General features: G+C 46.8%; 1 protein-coding gene across 5 annotated transcripts in view; it reads left to right on the top strand.

Annotated features, from left to right (window-relative positions):
- Positions 1 to 12,500, top strand: part of LOC311056486 (cell adhesion molecule DSCAML1-like) — a gene marked incomplete at both ends in the record, with an annotated part of 75,309 nt that overhangs the window by 37,616 nt on the left and 25,193 nt on the right. For all 5 annotated transcript variants that reach the window (XM_084073133.1, XM_084073134.1, XM_084073137.1 and 2 more), the window contains 6 exons: positions 6,384 to 6,530; positions 6,940 to 7,218; positions 8,809 to 9,084; positions 10,068 to 10,364; positions 11,062 to 11,334; positions 12,191 to 12,475. In XM_084073133.1, the coding sequence (XP_083929259.1) occupies positions 6,384 to 6,530; positions 6,940 to 7,218; positions 8,809 to 9,084; positions 10,068 to 10,364; positions 11,062 to 11,334; positions 12,191 to 12,475 (1,557 nt within the window). The remainder of the gene's footprint in view (positions 1 to 6,383; positions 6,531 to 6,939; positions 7,219 to 8,808; positions 9,085 to 10,067; positions 10,365 to 11,061; positions 11,335 to 12,190; positions 12,476 to 12,500) is intronic.

Below are 12,500 nucleotides of genomic sequence, written 5' to 3'. Positions count from 1 at the left end.
AACATTATTATTATCTGAATGACTAAAGTATTTCGCGACAGTATTTATCTCTACTGTAAGTTCTTTTTTGATCAGCACTGAGAAAGAGCTCGCTGTGGCTAACGTAAACAAAGCTACATCTGTGTGGAGGGACTATTGATCTGCAGTTAGCTAGTAGGTCAACAGGCCGTAGTGTAACTTTATCACATCCACTTTGGCAGGCCAATGGTGTAATTCATCACTCAGTCAACATTTGCATGTATAATAATTGGTCTTCTCAGGCCCAGCCAAAATATGTAAATAAAGTATGTGTTTAGGTGTCTACAGTATGTGTACACACATACTGTAGACTCCATACCCCTATGTGTGAAGCTGACAAATGTAGAACCTATGAAATATCCATCCTGGTCATCAAACAGAGTTGTTGTGTGTGTGTGTGTGTGTGTGTGTGTGTGTGCGTGTGCGTGTGTGTGTGTGCAGCTAGTGGGAAGAGAGGCATTAGACCCACCGGCCTTCAAGCGGTATGTCCGACGTCCTCTGTCGGAATAGCAATGGGTAGAATTCCAGGCCCATGAGAACAACCACAGAGAGCGCTTTAACACCAAGCAGCAGTGCAAGACTAAGAACTTTGTTTCCTCTGGTGATCCAGCCTTGGACATACCCACAGACTGGTTGTTGGAGGGCTTCGACAACTTGGGATGGCCATAGACAAGGCAGAAAGGCTGGCAAAGTATTGTGCTGTCTCTGCTGCCATATATGGTGGAGCCGTCGCTACTTGTGCCCATGGAGTGCTGATGCGTGTTGTATCATGAGGACATATCCATGGTTTGTGAATGCTTTCCCTATGTGTGGACATAATTAAACTGTGTGTGTGTGTGTGTGTGTGTGCGTGCGTGCGTGCGTGCGTGCGTGCGTGCGTGCGTGCGTGCGTGTGTGTGTGCGTGTGCGTGTGCGTGTGTGCGTCGGCTCCGTCCGGGGCTAATCTCATAAACCACTGGACCTATCAGCACGAAATATCTTGTGCATGCCTACAGTGAGCCAAGGAAGCAACTTTTTCCACTTTTTATATTGTTTTAAATGTGAAACATAAATTTATAATGGAAGTCAAGGTCAGTCAAATTGGGCTGAAACTTTGCCCAAATATGGAGATCACTGACATCATAGTACTGACTGCCATCATAGATGACTGATAGTCTGACCACATGAAGTCTATGTTTTGTGTGAATATTTTTCATATTCATGATTCATTTTCCTATCCACCGTCCGACCATCCCTCCAATTTTGGGCATGATGTCATCAGCACGACAGAGATCAACAGGGAAACCATGATGTTACCTCTCACTTTCTAATTATTATCCAGTGTAGTCTCTTGAGGCAGAATTGTTGGCTCATACAAATTTGAAATGTGTCTGCTTACTTAGTCTGTACAGTGGGAATGCTGAAAAACTGCTGAAAATAAAGCGGATGCCCCCCCCAACAACCATTTTGCCTTTGCAGTAGCGTAAATAAGTCCTGCTGTAAATCAAATTAGTTGCTGCGTAGCAGAAATGGAAATTTAAAACCAAAAAAAAAGGTATATTTTCGTGACTGGACAAACAGCAAGACATGACAAACATGACAAACAGCAAGACAGCTACTTGTGCAGAACTTTTATGGGGAAGAATTACAGACTCTCAGAGTTGTCTGGCTAAAGAGACTCTCTATCTGGTACAAATTACATTACTTGACACAGAGAAAGGAGGGCTCAGATCCACATGAATAGAAGGACACACATGTACATACATACATACATACATACATACATACATACATACATACATACATACATACATACATACGTACGTACGTACGTACGTACGTACGTACGTACGTACGTACGTACGTACTGTACATACGTACGTACGTACATACGTACGCACAAGTGTGTGTGTGTGTGTGTGTGTGTGTGTGTGTGTGTGTGTGTATATATGTATATATATGCACTGTATCCATATACACTGTATATAGTATACAATGTTGTACGAAGTGCATTGGTTGCTACTGCTGCTTCCAGCGCCAGTGTTTTATTTTTAGCTGAATGCCACAATGAGCATATGACATTCACGTGACCTTGATGGTTTTACGATGCGTTGTGTTTTGTAATAATGATTGTGGAATGGACCAAACTAAAAAGTAAAATGGGATGGCAAGCAACAGTGAGAGGGGCCCTAGCAACAGGGAGAGGAAGAAGAAGAAAGCTGGAGAATAGAAGGGAGGGAGGGAGGGAGGAAAAGATGCAGAACATCAATAAATAATGGCCCCGCTGAGGAGCTGGAAATATGGGCCTCGTTATCTGTGTGCCGACGCCTTCATTTGCATGTGAGAAAACGAGGCTGCTACTTACAGACACACACAGACAGACACACGTGCATACAGACATGTTCGGACCCACATATACTGTATATACGTGTATGTATACTGTATATCCTATTCATAGATTCTCTGCTTTCATTTCTTTTTTCTTTTACTTTTTTCCCTCACAAATACCTCCATTGTTTTCCTTCTCCCCTTCTTATGACAATTGGCAAAGCGGCAGATTTGTCCCGTTGCAAAGCAGAGTCTATTGGATACTAAAGACAAAATCTTCATGGGATTAAATGTTGCTGTTAAGCATGCATCATGCTCTTATTTATTTCATCAACCACTATCTTTCTCTACTGGCAACTTAGCAGCGCCCAGGGGCACTTGGGGGTTAAGTGCCTTGCTCAAGAGATCACCAATAGTAACTAATGTGCAAAGGGAAAACAATTACTCACACTCTCTAGCCAGATTTTCCATGCATACACGGCAAATCCGGAGTGTTAATTTAACTCTGAAGGTGTGAAAACTCAAGTATCCCAGTTAAAATAACACTCCAGTCCTTTACTGTTTATCCAGAAGGCAGAACCATCAATCTACCAGTCACAAACCTGTTCCTGTAACCTCTAGCTGCCATTGACCTATGGTGCCGAAGCATGGAAAAATGTGTATTATTATAAGCATATTGTACAATATGCTTCAACCAAATCCTCAGAATAAAATTTGACTGTGTATGAGGCTGATCAACTGACGTCATTGTTTGTTTCGATTTGTGTGTACAGAACTTCCCACTTGTCGATGTCACATTCCAAGTTGCGTTCAGGGCTTGATATACTTTGTTGTGTGCAGTGTCACGCAAGGAAGATAGCAGATCTACAAGCTCATAACAGCCCGTTACGAGCGTTCAAACCTTGCCTAAACTCAAGTCTCCACCATATCTATCATATCTCAGTGTATTAAATGAATTAGAAGCAGGGTTATGCTGCGTTCACACTACAGTAGCTGCGACAAAAGCTACAAAACAACCGAACATAGTTGTCAACACTCTAACTGAGTTTGCTGTTGAAGTGTTGCTGAAGTTACACTGTATAAGGAATATGGCAGATTAAACGGCTGAGGGAACCGGTTAACAACAAGGAATTGTGGCTAGAGAGAAGACGCTTCACAGCTTAATTGGAGCGCTGAAAAAGGCCAGCGAAAGTTTTTTTTTTTCCTTTGAAAATAGCAGATCTACAAGCTCACAACTTGTTGCATCGTGAGCTTGTAGATCTGCTATTTTCAAATAGCCGATGTACTGTATACAGGTTTAACATGTGGCCTATAATAGTCGCTTCTTTTGGGCTTGTTCTCCTAGGCCTGGTTGCTTATATCTCTCACAAAATCTGGCAACACTGGTGATGGCCTCACACCTCAATGAGCGCGCCGTCCGAGTTGGCAAGCTGTGGCAGACGGAATAAGTTGAACAAAAGGTGATGCCCCGTCCCTGACGTGACCAGATTGTTCCTCCCTCCATCATTAGAAAAATGTATTTAAATGTGATTCCGAACAAGAGCGACCTGTTTAACAAGAAGAATGAAAACACAGTGACCATTAATAGTGAGACCTTCAGTGGGATAGCAGAATGTTGAGTTTTTTCCCCCACGTTTCCCGGTCTGCTGGGAAATGTGTACATTTCCCGGGAAATGTAGACCTTTACTGGACTGCTGGGAAATGTGAGGAATTTCCCACATTTTCCGTATTCGTATTTTCACTGTAGCATATACGTGAATATTTTGTGTGTGTGTGTGTGTGTGTGTGTGTGTGTGTGTGTGTGTGTGTGTGTGGCACATTGACTCTGTTACTTCTCATCTTGTCAAGTCAGCAAGAATAAAAGCTGAGGGAGCGCAGTGATTTAGTAATTAATATTTTACTCTGTCTGCCTCTCTGCTTAGAGACAGAGAGAGAGAGAGAGAGAGAGGAAGAGAGAGAGAGAGAGAGATTGTAAAGGCTAATTTATACCTTGTCGAACACCCGTGTTGTATAAAAAACGACATATTTTCAACTGAAAAATACTTATGTAGTTTTTGTCAGAGGACACAGACATTCAGCAAGGTATAAATTAGCCTTGGGAGGGGGGGAGAGAGAGAGAGAGAGAGAGAGAGAGAGAGAGAGAGAGAGAGAGAGAGAGAGAGAGAGAGAGAGAGAGAGAGAGAGAGAGAGAGAGAGAGAGAGAGAGAGAGAGAGAGAGAGAGAGAGAGAGAGAGAGAGAGAGAGAGAGAGAGAGAGAGAGAGAGAGAGAGAGAGAGAGAGAGAGGAGATAGCTGGGTTCAGATGAACACATTTGGCTAAAGATAGATTCTATAAACACAGGCCGCTTGATTAAGAGGGACAGGTAGTGAAGGAGATCATGTGATTAATTCTGTGTTTGCTCAGCAGATGGAATGAATTGACTTACCTCCTGAAGAGAAGAAGCATGGTTTTGACAGATCCATTCCACTCCTCTCCCTCTCTCTCTGTCTCTCTCTCTCTGTCTCCCCCCTCCTTCTCTGCCTCTCTCCCTCTCTCTCTCTCTCTCTCTCTCTCTCTCTCTCTCTCCCTCCCTCCCGCCGCACTGCCTATGTCATAGTGTTGTGACAGGCGAGTTGTCGGTGTTTTGGGAGTAGCGATCTTAAAGTAGTCATTATCCTGTAAGGCTTCATTCTGGGGTGCAAACAAAGGCTGGCTGGGAAATTGCAGCCTGCGCTGGGACTTAGGTCATATTATGCTCCTTGTGAACACACACACGCTCGGCTCGTGCACACACGCACGCATGCATGCAAGCACACACCATTACACACACACTCTCACACACACACTCTCACACACACACACACACACACACACACACACACACACACACACACACACACACACACACACACACACACACACACACACACACACACACACACACACACACACACTCCATCATCCCCACCAGCCTACTACACACATACTGTAGACACCATACCCCTATGCGTGAAGCTGACAAATGTAGAGCCTATGAAATATCCATCCTGATCATCAAACAGATTTGCTGCGTGCGTGCGTGCGTGCGTGCGTGCGTGTGTGTGTGTGTGTGCGTGCGTGCGTGCCTGCGTGCGTGTGCACGTGTGTGCGTATGCTCCTAAACTGGCACGTGCTCATTACAAAAGTGTCCCTGCTTCTCTCTACCCTGTGTGGTTCTTTCTTGCCCTCCAATCAACGGCCCTGTCAGTTCTCAGGTATAGTTCCAACCGGAAAATAGGCCAGAGCCTGGCAGCTCGCCTCCCACACAGACACACTTGAACCTTGGCTTCATGCTATTGATCTGCTCGTCACCACCTAATCAGTGTGTCATGAATATGGTTATTAAATACGAAGAGGAAACTTGATTTGTCCCTGGACGGTCGCTCTCTTGCTGAAGTGCGGTAGAATAGTGCACGTTGAGCCCGATTTATACTTGGTCGGACGGCGGCTTTGCGCACCCAAAATAGCCGATCTGCAAGCTGACAACGCTCTGCGTTGTGATAGGTTCTGAGCCTGTAAATCGGCTATTGTTGGCACGCAATGCATCGTATGATGGACTGTCATTTAAAGCTTAGATGCTGAATCTGTCCAGTAAGATCCCACTGGGGAAATTCAGGTGCCAAAGACAGTACAGCAGTTAAAGACAGATTACAGGAGGTACAGGATCCATGCATGAATGATGCCTATGTGATGGTGTATTGTTTGTACAGTACGAGTGAATGCCTGGTCTACTGGGAATGATCAGCATCAGTTGGGTAGTGCTGCTGCTGACCATTCAAGCAATCACATCCTCTGAGGTCATACCATGTGACGTGTTTGTGAGCTTTTAGATCAGCTGTTTTCAGCAAAGAGATTTGGTGTAGAGGGAAGAAAAGAGGGGTCCAAGTATCAGATCCCCGGCGGATCCCGGTCAACAACATACAGTACATATAGGGTTGGAGTTGTTAAATCAAAGTTGAGTGAATGAGTGAATACCAGGAGCATGTGAGCGAGGCCATCGTTTTGGGTTATTGACACTGTGTTGATTGTGTCTCCTTTAGGTAACAGATTCTCCCTGACGTCCTTCGGGGCGCTTTACATCTCAGACGTTCAGAAGGAGGACGCCCTCTCAACCTACCGCTGCATCACCAAACACAAGTATAGTGGCGAGACACGGCAGAGCAACGGCGCCAGGCTCTCCGTCATGGGTGAGAAGATGGCTTTGTTTTATGTTCTGTATTTTGTTGTTGTTGTCGACAAACTAAACAGTCAGCTTTGTCTTCACCCGGATCAAGACAGAAAAACTAAAAGAAATAGATCTCTGTTCCATTACACTGTTAACCACATGAACGGTAACGTCCCAACTCTGGGGCCAACACAATAGCAGCTCCACAATGCATTGTGAGCTTGACTGCAGAGCAGCTATTTTCGACAAAGAGATTTGGTGTTTAGGGGTAAAAGGAGCGGACCTAGAGCCCAGGGGGACACCGGTTAACAAAGTATATATGGTTTAAGTATAGCTAAATGTACACAAAATTATGTTTCCAGCAAATTGTCTACTCAGTATTTACTGACTATGTCCAAAACAAACTCCTCCCTCTCGTTGCTTTGTCTCAGACCCAACGGAGTCCTCCCCCACCATCCTGGACAGTTTCCAGGCAGGGGAGGTGTACGCAGGCCAGAGTGTGGAGCTGCCATGCATAGCGGGTGGGTATCCCAGTCCCACGGTGCGCTGGCTGAAAGACGGACGCCCGCTGCCATCGGACGCCCGCTGGACGCGGCGGCTGACGGGGCTCACCATCAGTGACCTGAGGCCAGAGGACAGTGGCAGCTACGCTTGCGAGGTCACCAACAGCTTCGGCTCCAAAGAGGTGTCCGGAATACTGCACATCATAGGTGCGCAAGCATATGGTCACCTCAGAGTGTGTGTGTGTGTGTGTGTGTGTGTGTGTGTGTGTGTGTGTGTGTGTGTGTGTGTGTGTGTGTGTGTGTGTGTGTGTGTGTGTGTGTACTTTTATTTAAAAAACTTAGCAGACCATCAGTACAGTTCATCAGTATGATCTGTATCAGAAAAAACAACAATCTTATTCTCAATTCTTATTTGCAAATTCTGTTGGCAGATAGGCAGATAGATACACACAGACACCATTCCCTTATGGTTTGAGGCATACAGACTCATGTATAAGTCACACGTTAAAGTGTGTGACAAAATGTGAGCCTGCCGTATGATGCCCTATCATATCAGGTCACACTAAAGAAGGCAAGGGCAGTAATTCAATGAGACTGAATCCTGAAAAATGCTGCCAACACCATTCACATCAGAGAAGAGAAGAGAAGAGTGAGAGGAGAGGAGAGGAGAGGAGAGGAGAGGAGAGGAGAGGAGAGGAGAGGAGAGGAGAGGAGAGGGGAGGGGAGGGGAGAGGAGAGGAGATCAACAATAAGTGCTGAAAAGAATTGAACATTATCTACCACACAATAACAAGACTATAAGAGAGTCTGTTATAAACCTACATTGTGTGGAGAATAAAGACATGAGATGAAAGAGAGGCCGAGAGAGAGAGAGGGGGAGAGGGACACAGAGAATGAACTGAGTAGCGTCAGGCTTTGCCAGTGGGCACATCAGAGCAGCACACACTGTGACTCTGACAGGGTGAGGGGGGGTTGAGAGGCACAGAAATGGCCCCCAGCACTCACCACCAGCTGCCTTATTGCTCACTGACATTTATACACACATATGCATACTCTCTCTCTCACTCTCTCTCTCTCTCACTCAAACACACACACACACACACACACACACACACACACACACACACACACACACACACACACACACACACACACACACACACACACACACACACACACACACTGACACACAACTTAACAGAGATATGAAGAGATATCTCCAGCTGTTTTTTAATGAGTGCTTTGAACTGATTGAGTCACTGCTGATTGCTGTTTTTCTCTCTCTCTCTCTCTCTCTCTCTCTCTCTCTCTCTCTCTCTCTCTCTCTCTCTCTCTCTCTCTCTCTCTCTCTCTCTCTCTCTCTCTCTCTCTCTCTCTCTCTCTCTCTCTCTCTCTCTCTCTCTCTCTCTCTCTCTCTCTCTCTCTCTCTCTCTCTCTCTCTCTCTCTCTCTCTCTCTCTCTCTCTCTCTCTCTCTCTCTCTCTCTCTCTCTCTCTGTGTGTGGTGTATGTGCTGATGTGTGTTTTGGGACTGGTGGTGGCATGGTACACACAAGAGTTTACGCTTTTGTATAATTTAAGGTTTTTCGCATGTTCTCACAAACATACATGTAGACATTTGTAGACATATTTTAAATGCATTATTTATATATATTTGTATATGTATTTACATATTTGTATACACATATATCCATTTTTAAACAAATTTGAGACATTCTGGACATATTTAGATGTATCTAGATATGCTTTTATATGTAGATATACAGTATTTTGACTTCATTGCCTCCCCTCTCTTTCAGACCCGCTGCGAGTGACCCTGTCTCCCAAGAGCCTGAAGACCGGCATCAGCAGCACGCTGTTCTTCACCTGCTCCGTGGAGGGCACCCCGGAGTACATTGTCACCTGGTACCGCAACACGGAGCCCATTGTCTCTGACCAGCACATTTCCATCCAGGGCTCGCACAACGATACGCTACAGATCACCGCCGCACAGAAGTTCCACTCCGGGGCCTACCAGTGCTTCGCCACCCGCAAGGGCCACACCGCCCAGGACTTTTCCATCATCCTGCTGGAAGGTACAGTATGTGGATATAGCTGGATGTACTGTAGATCAGTGGTTCTCAAACTTTTTCATGTCAAGGACCCCCAAATTGACACTTATTAGCCCGCGGACCCCCATTTGAAAATATATGCCAGGGACCCCCATAAGAGAAGATTCTCAACCATTTTAATTTCAATGACCCCCAGTTTGACATGCATTAGGCTACGGACCCCCATTTAATGACATTTCTATCCCTGGGACCCCAATTTATATTGTAAAATCAATGTTAATTTAACTCTGAGAGTGTACAAATGGAACCAAATGGACCTGTTAGGGTCCATTTGGTTCCATTTGTACACTCTCAGAGTTACAGACCCATAAGGGTCCATTTGTTTCCTGTCCATCATTTAGCTTGGGACCCCCTGGAACCCCCTCAAGTACCCCTGGGGGTCCCCGGACCCCACTTTGAGAACCAATGCTGTAGATGGCAATGAAGATGATACGAAGACAAAGTGTGGGCGTATATGTGGAACGGGAGGGTGTTGTATGAGCACTGGCGACAAAGATCACAATTTCACGTCTTGGGAGTGTCCGGGTGGCTCAGGGATAATGTTTCTGGCCGCTGCCTTGGAGCTTCGATTCTACCACGGTGCCTCCGGCTTGGCCAGGCACTCCAACAAACACTATTGGTCATGCTCATGGGCGGGAGGGCATTCCCTGTTGCTGCACTAGCCACTCCTACAGGTTTGTCAGGGCGCCTGTTCAGCAGGTAGCAGTATGGGGAGGGATAGCGTGTTCTTCTGCACGCATCACACCCTCCCAGTGAAACATACCACTGTCAGGTGAAAAGCGGCTACCCCCCAAACCAAACAGTAGAGGTTGGCACTTGGCAGTAACAAGGACTATAATACATAACTAAAAAGAACTAAAACGTTTACAACGTGTGATTCTAAAAACTCTCTCTTTCTTTTCATTCCTTCTTTCCTTTCCTCTCCCTCCCTCCTCCCCTTGCTGCAGACGGCACGCCGCGCATCGTGTCCTCGTTCAGCGAGCGCGTGGTTAACCCCGGCGAGCCCTTCTCGCTCATGTGCGGGGCCAAGGGAGCGCCACCCCCTTCCATCACGTGGACGCTGGACGACGAGCCGGTGGCACGGGACTCCGCCTACAAGACCAGCCAGTACACGCTGTCGGACGGTCTGACCGTGTCGCACGTCAACGTCAGCAGCCCGCTCATCCGCGACGGGGGAGTGTATCGTTGCGCCGCACGCAACTCGGCCGGTAGCGCCGAGTACCAAGCGCGCATAAACGTAAGAGGTGCCTGTCTGCTTTTCAATATATACGCGCACTCCACACACAAATCACACCTATATACAGTACACACACACACACACACACCTGTACTTGTAGTTGGCTAGTGATAGTTAATGGTAAATAAAGTACACACAAACAACACAACCACATATATCTATCTCTCTATCTCTCTATCTATCTATCTCTCTATCTATCTATCTATCTATCTATCTATCTACCTATCTACCCATCCATCCATCCATCCATCCATCCATCCATCCATCCATCCATCCATCCATCCATAACTTCTGTCTATACTGTATATCTTTCTGGCTGGCCCTATCCATCTGCCAGCGTTGTCACTTTATTCTGACAAAATATCCGTTCTCTCTCTCTCTCTGTTCCAATGTCTCCTCAAGTAGGCCATGGGACAGTGTAGCAGAGGGTAACGTAGAGGCACACTTCATCCACACCTTCACTTGCAGTAGATCACCATAGAATTACTGGCTAGGCTTAACAGTAACAAATATCCACAGTCTTCCTTCAGTGAAGGGAGCATAACTAACCTCCCTCTCCAACCCCTCAACCACTCTGTCCCTGAACCTTTACTTCCTCCCTTCCTCACTCTTCCATGTCCTCCATCTCTTCACCCCCCAAACCCCCCCCCCCCTTTCTCTCTCCCTCGCTCCCCTCCCTCCCTCTTCTCCCCTGGTATCTCCAGGTCCGCCCAGAATCAGAGCCATGCGCGACATCACGGCAGTGGCAGGGAGGAACACCTACATAACGTGCCGCGTGATTGGCTACCCTTACTACTCCATCAAGTGGCTCAAGGATGGCATGCAGCTGCCTGACAACCACCGTCAGGTGGTGTTTGAGAATGGCACACTGCGGCTGACAGACGTGCAGAAGGGGGCCGACGAGGGCACCTATCTGTGCAGTGTTCTGATCCAGCCCCAGCTGTCCATCAACCAGACGGTCCATGTTACCGTCAAAGGTAAGGGCCAGTGGTGGACAGTCCTGCTACATTTTAAACTCCACTACATTTCTAGGAAGGCACTCATGGGACCCAAACGTACAAAAAATATATTATGAATTAAGGACTTATTCATATATTTCAACGCAATGCGTTCTTAGCTTGCAGATCGGCTATTTTCAATATTTTAGAACATTTCTGTCAATTTGATCAAATTCACTTCATAATTTGTACTTTTGAATACTTGAGTATTTACTTGAGTAGTTTATACTTTGTCCACCACTGGGTAAGGGCCATGGGGACATGGAGCTCGGAGCATAGACTGAGGCAGAGAAAGATGGAGGTGGAGAGATCTGTGTTTTATCATAAGGTGGAGGTAGATGTAGATTTTTATTTTTTAGATGGATTAATATTTTAGCGCATTGCTGCGTTTTGTTTTGCCGTGAGTGGGGTAAGAATGGCTGTGATGCAGGTTGCAGAGGTGTTTAAAGGTGTTTGTGTATGCGTACGAGCGCCTGTGTGTGTGTGAGTGTGTCTCTGATTTAATTAGATGAATAATAATGAGGCCTAGATTAAATCCCCCAGATGTCTCAGCTGTAGTATCCCCCCACCCACCCACCCCGGCCTCCATTACTATGGCAACAGAATGACTTCCTCCTGCCAATTGGACTCTAACCAGAACAGCTATTATGGGCTGCTGGGAGGGGCCGAGTAGAGGGGGCCCGCTGGCCAATGACCTTCTCTCTCTTCTATTTCTCTCTCGCTCTCTCTCAGCGTTGCTCCAGAGGGCCACAGCGCCACTCTTTTCTTCCACGCTGTCTTGCGCTCCCAATATCACTCTGACCTCTCCCCACTCTTCCTCCCTTCTCCCCAACAGTGCCACCCTTGATCCAGCCGTTCGATATCCCCTCTACCTCGGTGGGGAAGCTCATGTACATCGCCTGCGTGGTGTCATCTGGGGACATGCCCATACGCATCACCTGGCACAAAGACGGCCAGCTCATCGTGCCGGGCTCCGCCTCCGGCGTCGGGATCGAGACCAAAGAGTTCATGAGCTCCCTGCAGATCTCCAAGGTGACGCTGAAGCACAACGGGAACTACACCTGCATCGCGAGCAATGCCGCGGCAACCGTCAGCTGGGAGAGGCAGTTGATTGTCACCGGTGAGGGAATGGAGGGGAGGTGGAT

The sequence above is a fragment of the Gymnoscopelus microlampas genome, assembly GCF_963454915.1.
Source record: "Gymnoscopelus microlampas genome assembly, chromosome: 12".
NCBI lineage: Eukaryota > Metazoa > Chordata > Actinopteri > Myctophiformes > Myctophidae > Gymnoscopelus > Gymnoscopelus microlampas.
This window is presented reverse-complemented; position numbering and strand designations above follow the sequence as displayed.